General features: G+C 42.3%; 1 protein-coding gene across 1 annotated transcript in view; it reads right to left on the bottom strand.

Annotated features, from left to right (window-relative positions):
• NRP2 (neuropilin 2) overlaps positions 1–15,445 on the bottom strand; it is a 343,921-nt gene that overhangs the window by 191,395 nt on the left and 137,081 nt on the right. The window contains 1 exon segment of the mRNA XM_030210069.1: positions 8,527–8,682. Coding sequence (XP_030065929.1) covers positions 8,527–8,682 — 156 coding nt within the window.

Genomic DNA, 15,445 nt, shown 5'->3' on the forward strand with positions numbered 1-15,445 from the left:
AAAGGTATGTTATGATATGTCAACAGGGACTTGTTTCTCGCCAACTCTCTTAACCAAGATTCAAGGCGAGTTACAAATTGCTGAACAAAATAAAAACTGATAACAAAGTATCAGAAAATTGACAAATAAAAAGCAATACAAATTTATCAAACAATACTAAATCCCCCATGGCATAACGAACAGGTAGGTTTTCAGGAAAATATTTTCCATTGAACGAAGTTGAGAAGGAAGATTATTCCAATACTGGTCAGCAGCAAAGAAAAAAATATTTAGAAGAGACAGTTTTAAACTGCACCCCCTTAACAAATGGAAAAACTAACATCAAGTTATTACAACTTCTATAATTTGCTCTAAATGTTAATATATTCACCAGCTGGAAACTACCTTCAGGACAAACAACATCCAAAAACTTAAACACTAAGGGACCCTTGTACAGAAGCGCACCAAAAAGTGGCCTGCGGTAGTGTGGGTGCGTGTATTGGATGCGCGTTGGACCATTTCTCCAGCACATCTGGAAAAAAAAATTTTTTCTGGGCTGGGAAATGGACGTGCGGCAACATGAAAACCAGCGCGCGTCTATTTACGGCCTGAGCCCTTAATGCCACCCATTGTCTTAGTGGTAAGGGCTCACGCATTACCTGCACAGTAACCATCCAGCGCATGCCAACTGCCGATTACTGCCGGGAATACCCCTGAGGTAGAAAATTATTTTCTACCATGTGTTTTCGGCACATGCCAAACTTGGAATTACCAGAAACAGAAAAAAGCAACACTGGGCCTTCAGGATGGAGATAAATGTAGTCCTTTTTATTCTGAAAATGACCTGATACGGGTCGTGTTTCGGCGTACAAACGCCTGCCTCAGGGGTCAAAAGTTCTTATAAATATAATCACAGAAAGTTGGAAAAAAACAGTCAAGGTATATTGCCCAGAGCGTAGTAACTATCCATGTAGTCATCAGCAAACGCTGTTGGTGAATTACCACCAGGCGCATGTGCAAGCTGGGCAGTAATACCGATTTGACACCTGCTGCACATGCTTAGGCCCTTATATGCCTTTGTATAAGTACCTCTTAGCAAAGTACTTTAAAGATAACCAGTGCCTGCACTGGCAACCAGTGCAGAGCATCCAGCAAAGATGTTACATGATCCTACTGAGCATTCTTAAATATCAGCTGAACAGCTGAATTCTGAATCATCTGATTTCTAGAAAATTGCTTAGAAGCCAAACTCAAGTAAAGACAATTCCCATAATCAAGTAATGATAGAATTGTTAACTGCACAATAATCTTGAAAGGATCATGTAGGAAATAGAATCTCAGCAGACATAACTGTTTCAGTCTAAAATAAGCTTTTCTAATCAGACTATTAATCTGAGATTCCATATTCAAAGAAGAGTCTAAAACTATTCCCAAGACTATAGAGGTTTTTGTACCTTAAAATGGGAACTTCCCTCTGACACCAGCGGGACTCCTTCGGGTCCCACAGAGTTCTCAAACCAAAGAGTCGGCAGTACCCTTTGCCCCTGATGCAACCGTTTGACGATACATGGCCATGTCCGGCAATGTTTTCTTGACACCTGGGAGTTTTAAAGACTGTTTTCCTAAAGGTCTGCTTCTCTTTTGTCTTCCATCTTGGATATTGTGAACTGTTTGCCTTGTTGTTTTCTGATGGTGTAAAGTTAGGCGAATGTATGTTGACTTATACTTTATCTTTTAATGGCAATTTTGCGCACAATTTCTATTATAGAATTAGCACACATATTTTCCATGCCAAATTTTTGGCGCACTTTCTTGAAGCTATCCCTTATCTCTAGAATCTATAAATGGCACTTTAAATTATGCATGCCCAATTTGCGCACGCAATTTAATTGAATAATGAGCCAATTAGTGCCAATAATTGGGTGCTAACAATCATCGGTGCTAATTGCCATTAATTAAAATGACATGTGTATATTTATGTGCCCAGATCCATGCATAAATATTACGCATGGCTCCTAAAAGGGGGCCCGGCTATGAGAGGGACATGGGTGGATCAGGGGCATTCCTACAATTTATGTGCACTTTTATAGAATAAGGGGATCCATGCTACATTTAAGGGTGGGATTTTACACCAAGATTTCGTTGGTGTAAATGGTTGTGCCTAAATTTAGTCGCAGTTCCCGGTGGTAAGTGCTATTCTATAAATGTAACGTAACTTTGAGTGCTGCTTATAGAATAGTGCTTAGCATATTGTTTTAGTTGGCGCTGATTTTTCAGCACCATTTATTAAATTCAGTCCCATACGTCCAGGCAGGGTGCAATACAACTCACCCTTACCTACAAGTTCTACCCCCTAATTAGTTGCTTTGTTAACTACTTTTTTGAACTTAACACCATAAGAATTTACCTGTGATGTACCAGTTACCTTACAACATAATATAAATTCTTTTTTTTGAAAATGTGCTACATAAAATTTTCTGTTGTTTTTAAGGAACTTTATTACATTCTTCTTGGGATGTTATGCATAGGAGTCAGCTTTGAAAATGATTGGGGGTGCTGAACTCTTTAACTTAACACACACTCCTCCACACGCAAACTCTCAACAACAAAAACCAACCAACTAACCAGCCAAACAAATAATACAAAGAATGAAAGAAAGAAAAACCACAGTCAATTGTCAATGTGAGCAACCAGCCTGTATCTAGAAGTCAAGAATAGGGCAGGTAGTGTAAAAGGACTCATGTGGCCAAATGAAAAGTTAGGGAAGTATTTGAGTTCCTGCCAGTCTGTCCTTACCCCTCACCTTCTGCAGCTGGTCCAGATCATTCTGGGTCCCCCCCACTTTCTCCCCTAACCAGTCCACATCAGTCTCTTTCTCTCCTTTGCCCATCTATATCACACTCTTTCCCCCAACAGAAGAATGGATCCAAAAATTCAACGGCATCACCCTATCAATGGAAGTATCAGCAGTCTCTCTTTACACCTCACCTTCTGCAGCTGGTCCAGATCATTCTGTTCCCCCCCCCCCTCTATTTCAGTGCATCCTCACCACTCTCTCCCCCCTAACCAGTCCACATCAGTCTCTTTCTCTCCTTTGCCCATCTATATCACACTCTTTCCCCCAACAGAAGAATGGATTCATAACTTCAAATGAAGTTTTCAAATGCATCTACTACTACTACTACTACTATTTAACATTTCTAAAGCGCTACTAGGGTTACGCAGAGCTGTACAATTTAACATAGAAGGACAGTCCCTGCTCAAACAGCTTACAATCTAATGGACAAATGTACAGTCAGTCAAGTGGGGGCAGTCCAATTGGGGCATCACCCTGTCAATTATCATTGGAAGTACCAGAAGTCATAGAACTGTCAACCATTAATGACTCAAGAGAAGAATATAAAAAAGGATGAGAATTTATGTATATTTATCTAACATTCATCTTTGTGGTTCTGGGAAGATACATGAACTTTCAGCCCAACAACAGCAAAATTTGCAAACACACATTCTTCTGGGGAAATGTGTTTGACGGTCTTCTTCACCTTCCTTCACTTTGACAAAGTACACCAAAACAGCTCAGCTATGATGGGGGAGATGAGAGCTAGGAATTTAATTTTGGCTCTCTCTACTCCATGACACAAAAAAAGGAAAGAAGTCCTAAAGAAAGAGAGAAAGTCATCTCTTCATCTATACCTCATGGAGAAATGAGTGACTGCTCTGACCATGCCCCCGGTACAGACACCAGCTGCTGTTAACCAAGGTCACAAAAGAAAAGTTGAACATCCCTTCAGACAATCATTAACAAAGGCCAAACCCTTCATTTTATAATTAGCGCCAAATATTAGGCACCAACTGCACTCATATGTTATTAAGCACCTGTGCGCATCAGATGTGCCAATAATTGGCAGTTATGCGCATAAGTGTTAGGCACCACTCTATAATGTTCGTGTCAAAGTTGATAAAGGTGTAAGTGTCAGGGGAGCATGCACATGCGGAGAGCATGGCTAGGACATGTCCGTGTCACCAACCCCCTAATTCTGGAGGTCTTTTACAAAGGCACAGTAGTGTTTTTAGCGCACACTAATGATTAGCATGTGCTAAATGCTAAAGACCCCCCATAGGAATATATGGGAGCCTCTAGCATTTAGCACACGCTTACTTTTAGCACGCACTAAAAATGCTAACGCACCTTTGTAAAAGGCCTACTCTATAAAAAGCGCTAAAAATTGCGCATGCAAATTTAGGCACACACTGAAATTTCATATGCAATTTAATTAAGTAGCAAGCAGATTACTGCCAATAATTGTCATTTTAATAAGCAATTATTGGTGCGACTTAGAATTAATTACAAGTTGCATACGTAAATTTAGGTATGAGATCCCCGACCTAAATTTTATGCGAGAGTCAAAACAAGGGGCGCAGAAGTGTGTGGGTTATGGGTGGATCAGGGGCGTTCCTTTAAGTTATGCATGTAGTTAAAGAATGTGGGCATCTGCCCCTAGCTTTAGATATGGGCATTTGCATCACGTTTTCACTGATATAAATGGCCGTGCCTAAAGTTTGGCGCAATTCCTGGGTGTACATGCTTTTCTATAAACCGTGCCTAATTTTACGCAGGGTTTATAGAATAGCACTTTTTTGGCGCCATATATAGAATCCTCCCAAGCAACATGCACAACTCATAGAATGCTATCAGGGTCACACTTTGCATAGCATACTTAGGCGTGCCAGACTGTGCCAGCCACTGACCTCTTGCAAGTGGGTGTTGCTACATTTTGGTACACCAATGTGACTTGTGCTAATATTCTATAACAACAGGTGGACCCTGAAACCATTACCGAATTGGCGCCTATATCTTGGCGCCAAGTTACAGAATTGCTCCCCAAATGTTCTTGATTAATATATATATATGTATGTATATATATATCTATATATATATATATATCTATCTATACAGTGAAACCTCGGTTTTCGTCGATAATCTGTCCGAAAACAATCGGCGAAATCCGAAACCGACGAAAACCAGGCAATTAATGAGGACGCCCAAAATCGGGAGAAGGACGTCCATCTTTATGACTCCCAAATAGAAGACAAACGATACTATCTTAACACCCAACTGCTTTGCTCTATTTTAATAGTTGATCTAATGAAAAGTGTTCTTCTGTCCACCAGGACATGAAAGCAGTTACTGTAATGCTGTCAACTAATGTAAAATGCTGAGCTAGGCCTGTTTTTCATTTAAACCTCCACCCCAATAAATTGTCCCAGATGTGTTCTCCTCCTTGCAAACACATGTATCAAAAATCACTGGGATACAGTTCACAGTATAAGACCTGTTTAGCAAGTCTTTTTATGATATAGAACACCAGGCAATCAAAGGCCACCGAGGGAAGCATCTTGCACGTAACACTGGTGCTTTTAGACTTCTCACCATATGTACTTGCCTGGCTCGTGGTTACATTAGTTCCTCATACCCTGGAATTGAAACTTGTGTTTTGCAGTCTTATTGTTATCCATTGAGTTTTGAGTAGGACTGAGTTCATTGTATCATGATCTTCTAATTTCTGACTAATCTGCTGACATCTTCTTATTGGTAGAATGTTAAAATATTTAGCTGCAATATACAGACTACAGATGAAAGACAATTTGGTCTGCATTGGTTTGCTATAGTTGCACCCTGTGTGACTCACTTTCTGGCGCTCCCCTCCCTTCCCCATTACCATTCGTTTTAATATGCTGTGTGCTGATGTCTACCATGCGAGTTAACTTCTTCACTGAACCTCTTTCTGTATCTTGTGCTCAGTAATGTGCGTGTATACCTCGCAGAAACTGCGCTCTTCTGCCTACAGTAGCTTTCTACATCAGCCTGAGTGCTCGAAGCATCACATAAGTATGAGTGCTGTTGCAGATCCAGCATCCCTGCCAAGCTGGATCATTTCCCCATTATTCATTGCTCGCTCCATTCTCCAGGGCACTGCGACCCCTTCTGAGTGAGCATGCCCTTTTACTTCCAAATCTTGCCAGCTAACACCTGAACTTTAGCAGCATGTGGTTTTGTGATTGCTCACCCAGCATGCCGAGGGATAGGACCCGCTCATAAATTCCCCAGGAATCTCCTATACGACATAGACGCCTGAGCTGTGAAAGTAATTTTCTCTTCATTTGCAGTCAAGGAATATGCCAGACTTTGGCAAGCCCTGGCAGAGATGGTCTTTTACAGGGTGAAGTCTATTGTTTGAAGCCGAGAGCTAAGGAAAAGCATCTCTATCCCTTTATTATTTTTTTGTGACTTAATCTGTGCTGGGTTCACTAGCATTCCTGAAATTATGAAATACTCTGAAAGAAACCAGCTGCCTGATCAGCTGACGGACTTGGATATTATATCACAAGGATACAAACTACCAAGCAAGCCCCTGTTCTGAATGAAACATATTCTATTCTCCACATATATGCGTGTGGTAAAAATACATAAATGACAAATGTCCTTCCCCCAAGACCAGTATCCATCATTATTTCGCTTTAAAAGACTCTTTTCCAAATGATCACTTCAGATAACGGTCTCCTAATAGCTGCATCTCATAAAGTGGACTCTGTCCCAGTTGTGTACCTACGTTGGCTGCCACCCGGGGCGGGTCACCGCTATGTCCCTCCTGGTGCATTCCCCCCCCCCCCACCCGGTGTATCGTCCCCTCCCCCCCGCCCCAAAGCGTATCATCCTCACCACCTGGGGGTGCACAGAGCAGTTGCACAGCTGTCGGCTCCACTGGTCCGCTGCCTCAGAACAGGAAATAACATCAGAGGGGGGCAGGGAACTGGCGGAGCCGACAGCCGTGCGAATGCTCTGTGCACCCCCTTGCTGCCTGCACCCGGGGCAGACCGTGCCCACTGCCCTAGCCTTAGTACGTTATTGCTCTGGTCCTCAAAAACACATGCCTCAATTAATTGGTTATTCTATAATAGGTTACTCAGTGCAATCCTCAGGACACACCAAGTCAGTATGGTTTTTAAGATACTTCAATGAATATGAATGAGATAGTTTAGCATACAATGGAGACAGTGTATGCAAATTTATCTTATGCAAATTCATTGTGAGTATCCTGAAATTCTGACTGGCTGGGTGTGTCCCAAACACTGGGTTGAGAACCTCTGGTATATAAGGTGCCACCTGCCTCTGTCATTTTGGTTTCTTAATAGGTACACCAACAAATTGATATGCTGTATAGTACTGGCACCATACATATGGGTTCTTTTCCTAAACCTTAGCATGCGCTAACAGACATTAGCACAAATTAAGCGCCATGTGGACCATAGATATAAAATAGGATGAGTAGCATTTAGCAACTACTAAGCTTTAGTAAAAGGGCCCCACATTGTTTTATCAGATGGATGACATAGTTATAGGACTTCTAATCCATCCTTCCCCTCCCAAGCTTTCAAAGGGCCCGAAATCCAGCCCATGGCAGTCAGCACTTTTTAAGCCGCTGAGAGATGCCAACTGAATTAAGCTCCACCATTGAATATCTAGGTATGTGCGGTCACCAGGAAGTTAACCAGGTATCAGCCGATATTCAGACTGGTGTGCAGTTAGCTTGGTGGGTAAAGTTAGGACTGCCTTTTTGCTTTCTTACCTTTAAGTGCTTACTTAATTGCTACCTGGTTAAGTCCTGGCTACATCCTAGCTCCTCTGCTCTCGGACCGCCCCGGTACTAACCAACAGTGCTGTGGTGGTCAAAGGCAATATTCAGTAGCATTACCCACTTAAGTGCTGCTGAAATGGCAGCTCAGCAGGGTTTAACCAGGCAGGAGCCTCTCCTTCCTGGTCAAATCCTTTTGAATATCGGGACTTAAAAGATGTATTCACTGAGGGCCTGATATTCAGCCGGTGGCAGTGAGCAAAATGACCACCACAGCACTGTCGGTTAGTACCAGGGTGGTCTGAGGCAGAGCTAGGATGTAGCCAGGACTTAACCAAGTAGCAATTAAGTAAGCACTTAAAGGTAAGACAGCAGAGTTATTCCCAGATATTCAAAGTTGGGCCCTGTCCATTCATTGTCTTTGAATATCTGGTTATATTTCACATAGCCACTTAAGTTGATATTCATCATTATCTTTGACCGCTAAAATGTTAACCAGTTGGTGCTGAGTATCAGCATAGTCGGTTAACTTTTTAGCAGCCAGAATAAACCCAGATATTCAATGGCAGTCACTGGAAACAGTTCAACATTGAATATCTGGGTTTAATGCCGTCAGCAGATAGCAAAAGCGTTGCCTGCCGCAGGCAGAATATCAGGCTCTTGGTGCCTAAAAATAGTATAGAATTACCCTCAGAATGAGGAAAAAATCCTCAGTGAATGAAGCCCTAGGCTTGATCACAGCCTTGCTAAGAATCACAGTGACTCTCCTGATACTTCTACATATTGTTCTTCAAGCTACAATACCAGTTCAATACTTTGCATCTCACTGGTTGCCTGTAAGCTCAAAACTGAATGTGTGTTTCTTGAGGTATACACCAGTCACTGGCTTTCCCTGTCTTAAATCTGAATTTACCTTTTGATTTTTGCCATGCCGGAATATCATCCAGTCTTCTCCGTTGGTGCTGACCTCCAGCTTGTATGACTTTACATAATAACCAGTCTGTGTTTCCCTGGAGATGGCCCCCTGGGTAGCGATGGCTGTCAGCAGTGTCAGGAAGCGAAGGTCCACCTAGGAGGTGCAAAGGAGGTCATGTTATATGTTTTATTATTTAAGATAATACTCCCTTTTATTACATCACCCCATTCCAAATCCCCCATCCCCAATAATTCTTTCTTCTCCAATTTCTTTCATGTTTTTCTTCTGACTTCATTGTTAAAAAGATCAAACACTCTGAAACAAGGACAAGGGCATAGGAGCTAACTTTTCAAAATTATTGGGGGTGCTAAGCCCAATGAAAATAACCCCTCCCTGGACACATACAAGGAATTTTCTCAATATTGGGGGTGCTCAAGCACCCACAGCACCCACAGAGTCGGCTCCAATGGACAAGGGGATTTAATGGAGACACTTGAGTTTCTCACTTACTATCAGACTGTCAGACACTATGGCTGTAAATTTGGCTGACCATTTTTCTCCCTCAATTTTCTCATCTCGCTCTAAAAGCCTCACTCCCCTCTCCCTATCATTTCACTTTAGAGAGGATAAGGTTTGCATAGAACTAACAAACTGAAAGTGGACAAGGCCAGATGGAATGCAACCTAGGATATGAAAGAAACCTGAAAAGGTTCTAGCAGGAACACTGATGGTTCTCTTCAAGTACTCACTGGAGACTGAAATCATTCTAGAAGACACAAAGCCATAGATGACTTGGGCACTGTGTAATTTTGAAAAGAAAGAATAATAGGAAGATGAAATTGGCCTAGTGGTCTTTATCTGCAGGCACTGTTCAGTTTGAGCTTTGAAAACAAGCAGTACTTTTGTAATCCAGTGTATAATCTATCTGGAAATTCACATGCCACCTTGCTTAACTCACTTTGCACTAATCAGATGAAGGCATCATAACTCTCCAACCTAGTCAAAAAATGTCCTTAAGCTATTAAAAAGGTTTCACTTATAACTTGTTTGGTGACCTTATTTCTTCATGTTTTGTAGAGCATAGTAACAGAGCCCAGTGTGGATATGATGATGTTGTTCTTGGATTTGGCTTTTGATCCATGGACATGTACTGGGAAACCAAACCTGCTGCTACCAGGTTTGCCTTACACTGGGTCACCACTAGAGTGCTGTCAGAAGCCATTGAAGAAATTTGAAGACGGACTTTTCAGAGGCAATTTTATAACAGGATGCTGATTTTAAAAAGCTGAAAAGCATGGCCATTTAAAGGGAAAGTACTTGTGTGCATGCCTTTATAAAACAGGTAAGAGATGAAAGTAGTCCCCTGGAAGCAAATACCAAGTCATGAATGATTATGGGGGTCACCACTTGAGTGACGGTTTCTTGGCAAACTATTAGCAGGGTTGTTTACCATTGCCTTCCCCAGTAATCTGTACCCCCAGCTAAGGCTGGGTGCTCATTTACTGATTGAAAATGGATGGATGGCTGAGTTAGTCAGAGACCGGCTATCTGACACAAGTCCCAGTGTGGGGTTCAGGGGTGGACTGACCATTCGGGCAACTGGGCAGTGCCTGAGGGCCCAGAAGCTCTGCTTGGTTGCCTGCTACTGTGCACTACAGCCCTTCCCCCCCCCACCCCCGGGACACTGGTGGTCTAGTGGCCGCTGCTACTATTCTCCCTAGCGCTGCCGTGTTTTAAAAATGGCTGTTGAGATGCTTTGTGGCAATCTCGTGAGACTGTTGAGTCCCGCGAGACTACCGCGGAAAGTTTTGGCAGCCATTTTGAAAATACGGTGCCGGGCAGAGTAGCGGCAGCAGGCGAGCAGGAAAGAGTGGGGTTCTTTCCTTCCCCCAAAGAAGCCACTAGACCACCAGGACCCTTTGAGGTGGGAGGGGTAATAGTGTGTGGCAGGGTGGTAGTAGTGTGTGTGGGGGTGTCAGTAGTATTGAGGGGGGCAGCGCAGCGGTAGTGTTTGTGTGGGGGGAGGTGGTAGTGCGGGAAGTGTGGGGGGACCCAGAATATTCTCACTGCCTGGAGGCCCAGAGTACTCTCAGTCCACCCCTGGTGGGGTTCAAACTCAGGTCATGGGCATGGTGCAATCTCCCAATTCCACCATGAGTCTATCATAAACTAGACTCTTAGAATATTTCCCAGTAGAACAGAAATGCTCCTGCACAATGCTACACCTGCTCTGAGGCAAGTGCAATTATTTGCATGTACTCTCTGCTGATATATTTATTTACTTATTGGGATTTATTAACCACATTTATGAAGAGATTCACCCAAGGTGGTGTACAGCGGGTACAGTTTAACATAAAACTTATGTATATTTAAGAAAATATACCTTACATACCTGTCCCCAGGAAATGTCTACACACAGTCTGCATAAAAGTACATATCAACATGTATACTGTGCAGACACATATATATCCAGAAAGCCAAAAGAAATAGTGAAGTGGGCCTCAGATGGAACAGAAGGGCAGGACTCAAATCGGAGGAAGTAACATTTTATTGCCCATGTTTTGGCACAATGCCTGAATCAGGGGTCGGATGTTGCTCTTAAAGTACAATGCTTCCTATTATGATTCCACAGTAGAAACATCATATAAAAACACAGTGGTATCAAACTAAAAAAAAAAACCATACATGCCCATGCAATATTTTAATAGCCCTTTGTCACAGGTAAAACATATTTTATACATGGAAAATGCCTAAGTAAATTACCCTCTTTGACCCCCTTCAATTATGTAAACTATATAGCTCATTGTAAAGATCTGCCAGATCTGCCTAAGGATTCTTAGGCATGGGGGAACGTGTTCTTAGCAGATTCAGATCCACTGCCAGTCATCCATCTAATTAACTTAATGTAGGTGGTCTGGAAAAAAAAAAAAAGCAAAAGCATAACAAAATATGCTACAGATGCATTTTTCTTCATTCAGGGTTGGAAAAACCAAACTATGATTTAAGGAAAAGTGGTACTTGCCAGGCCTCAGCCTCATGATATAGATAGAGACAGCTCCTGTATTTATGCTTTAAACCATTTGCTCCACAGAGCACGGCATTGTCTCTTATGAACATCTGCACAGCGCTATGAGTATCTGACAAACAGCGCAATTGGACTGGCAGCAGTAGGAGATGTGGAGTCCCATTTCAAAAAGAATGTAGAGGTAGGAAATGGAACGTCCAGCTTCGGATGTTCACGATTTCCATAGTATTTTACAAAAGGCCAGGACGAGTCCAAGGGTTTCGGGCACCCTAGGAGAACCTTTGGTCTCATGCCTCACCTTCAATTAACTTTCAGCATCACCTGGGACTTTACACATGTAAGTGCGGTGCGGCATATGGGTTTGCAGATGCCAATCTCACAACACGCACGTGTGTTTGCTGGTGCTCATATGTTTAGGTGCCGCATTTTTTAAAAACTATGCATACAATAAGAATAGGCTAATGGTTAGAGCAGCAAGCTGAGGACCCGATGCGCAAAACTTAATGGGCCAGCAAGGTGCGATTTTCACTGGTTCAAGCTGGTTTAGCAAGCACGGTACTTAGCGAGAAATTCACCAAGAGGCTCTGTGTGCTTTTTACCGTTCATGGTAGCAGACAACGGGAATCATTTGCAAATATATTAAAACAAGCCGATTACTATTTAAATGTACATTACGAGCGATGTACAACCATTTCCGATCAATGAACAGAATACAGCCCCTCCCTTTTACGAGCAAATTTTTACGGGAGGTCAGGAGCGGTCATAGCATGAAGGTGGATTCTTGAGGGAGCAGTCTGCTGTGAGCATTTCCATTGGTATTTCGAAAGGCAGAGAATTGGGACTTTCATAAACTCATCTAACATGAGTGATTTCTTTTTAAATGAAGAGAACACACATTATTCATTGATGTGGACAATGTTCTAGAAAATGAAAAGTGAAAGTAGGTTGTAATAGCTAGAGCAAAAACCGAAGCCAGGGTAGACCAGCCATGATCAATATTCTCTCCCAAAGTTGTCTAGGAACAAAAAAGCACGCAGTTAAAAAAAAAAAAAGCTACACATTGCTTTCATACACACACACATTGTTTCTTGTATGCATATAACACACAGTTAAACACTGTGGAGGTGCGTCCATAGCATATGCTGCTGTTCTATGACTGACTGTTCTACGCATGTGCTGGTGCTTTCCCTAGCAAGCTGCTTACTGTAATTGTGAGCAGCTCATCTGCATGTGATTTCCTTCCAGCATTGCTCACTATTTTTTTGTATTTTTTTCCAGGGACTGAAAACCACAAGGCTTTTTGCAGGGGTGGAACCTGATTCAAATCCCACTGTAGCTCTGTGTGATCTTGGGCAAGTCACTTAACCCTTTATTGCCTCAGGTACAAACTAAGATTGTGAGCCCTCCAAGGACAGAAAACTACCTATTGTATCTGGTTGTACACTGCTTTGATAGCTTTTGGGCTTGAGGGATGGGGGAAAGTTATCAACATGGGCTACCATTAAGATGTATTATTTTACTGGTAACCCCAGTTAATAGTAACTAGGCCTTATTCTATAAAATGGGACCTGGGCTAAAATAGCATGAGTTAGTGGTACAATAGCACATCTTCACAGTAGCCCACACTGATAACTACACCCCCTCAAAAAATTAACAAGCCAAGTAAAATAATACTTTTAAATACATTTTCCAAGATTGTTTTAGATACCACAGTGGTAAACACAATTGTCCCTTGAATAACTAGTAGAGGAGTAGCCCAGTGGTTAGTGTGGTGGGCTGAAATCCTGGGGAACCAGGTTACATTTCCACTGAAGCATCTTGTGACTCTGGGCAAGTCATTTAACCCTCCACTGCCCCAGGTACAAACCTTAGATTGTGAGCCCACTAGGGACAGAGAAAGTTAAGTACCTGCATATATGTATATTTGAACCACTTTAATTGTACCACACACAGAAAGGTGGTATATCATATCCCCATCCCTTTATTCCAGATCAAAACAATCAGGCATCTGGCATCTGTGTGTGCTGCACAGCAAGTGAAAAAGCCGGTGTACAAATCTCTAAAATCATTGTAAAGTGGGAATTACATATACATTTTCAGCACGCCCAATGCCTCCTTGAATTTTCTGCTTTCCAGGCCATCTACCTATATAAATAACAGTTTTCCAAAATCAGCATTTACATATGAATGCCATCTATATGGGTAAATGCTGCTATTTCCATGTATGAATGCTTGTAAAATGACCTGGAACAAGCGGTACATATGGAAGACCAGATTTCTTTTCATCTTTGTTCTCAGGCAAAAGTTCTGTCAGATTAGTTTCTTGGCCTAATCCTGCCTCTCACGTTTTCTTGACAATCTCTTACTACAACAACAGTTAACCAGAGACAGGAAGGTAGATTGTAAGGTCTATTCTGAAGCTAATTATAAGTTAAAAAGCATGGACTGATTTTGAACATTGCTTTCTGGGCGTGTGGTTTGTTTGTTCATCATTTACACCAGTGTTATGGAGGCACCCTGTGTCAGTTGTTGAATTTTGTAAATATTTAGGCTTCATTACTGATCATCACCTGTTGTTTAAGGAACAAATTTCTAGTGTGATTAGTAAAGGTTTTTAGACATTGCACGAACTGCGTTCGTTAAGATATGTGCTAGATGGGGCAACATTGTTTTGTCCCGTCTTGATTATTGCAATGTGCTGATCTTCCTGATACAAGTTTGAAAAGATTAAAGACATGGCAGAATGTGTCTATGAGGCTTCTGATAAATGTTTCTAAATTTGACAGTATTACTCCATTTTTTATTTGTTATCATTGGTTGCCTATCAAATTGATTTTAAACTTCTGGTTTAGGCGCACAGAGTGTATTATCACTGGGTACTGATGTATTTAGTGACTTTGGCCCTTCCTTACACATCTGGAAGGGTCTTACGCTCTATGCATGGGCGTCAGTTGACTGTCCCACTGATGGCAAGGACACGGTGGAAGGTAACTTGTGAGGGTGCATTTTCTTGGCACAAACTCTATCTCTGGAACCAGCTACCACTCATACAACAAATGGAACCAACTTTGATTAAGTTCAAGGCATTATTAAAAGCCCATCCCCCCCCCCCCAAACATTTAGAGTACCAGTGGTAAAGGGCTCTTGTGTGTGTTTTTGTTTTTATGTGTGTGACATAACCTTTCCTATTTGAATATGAAGTTCTATTTATGTATGTTGTGTATTATTTCTTTTATATCTCTCTATATAAAAAGCAACACCAACGTTCTATGAAGCCTCCAGCCGGAAGTGTGAAGGGGGCGAGATATCCGGTTTCCCTATGAGTGTCTGCCCCGCCCTCTCTGTAACACAGTCAGTGAAGGAAAACAGCAGAGCACGAAATCAAATCGCTGGCTCTGTAACAGTGAAGGACTCAGAGGGGGGAGGGGAGAGAGGCCAGAGGGCATGGACACACACACTCCCACATGCACACAGAAGAAAACATTGCTAGCCCCCCATTTCATTTGCATCAGAAACGGGGCTTTTTTACTAGTATATATATATTGTAAACCACTGAGATCTTTTTGGCTTTGTGGTACATCAAGTTCTAACCAACTAAACTAACCAGTGGCAGCCCTACCATTTTGCCACCTGAGGCGGGGGCCTCAACTGGCACTCTTGTGAGGCGGCATCACCCCCGCCCTTCCCTTCCCTCCCTAGCCTCCTTCCCTGAAATTTCCTTTTTTCTTTTCTTTTTTTGTTTTGAAAAGAAGGCTGCCGGTCCAGGCCTCTTCTCTCTACTGCGAGTGGCCTACCTCTGAGGAAACAGGAAATTATGTCAGAGAGGCGGGTCACCTGCAGTAGAGAGAAGGGGCCTGGACCAGCAGCAAGGCAGCCCATGGGAGTCGCTGC

This window comes from Microcaecilia unicolor, chromosome 7 (genome assembly GCF_901765095.1).
Source record: "Microcaecilia unicolor chromosome 7, aMicUni1.1, whole genome shotgun sequence".
NCBI lineage: Eukaryota > Metazoa > Chordata > Amphibia > Gymnophiona > Siphonopidae > Microcaecilia > Microcaecilia unicolor.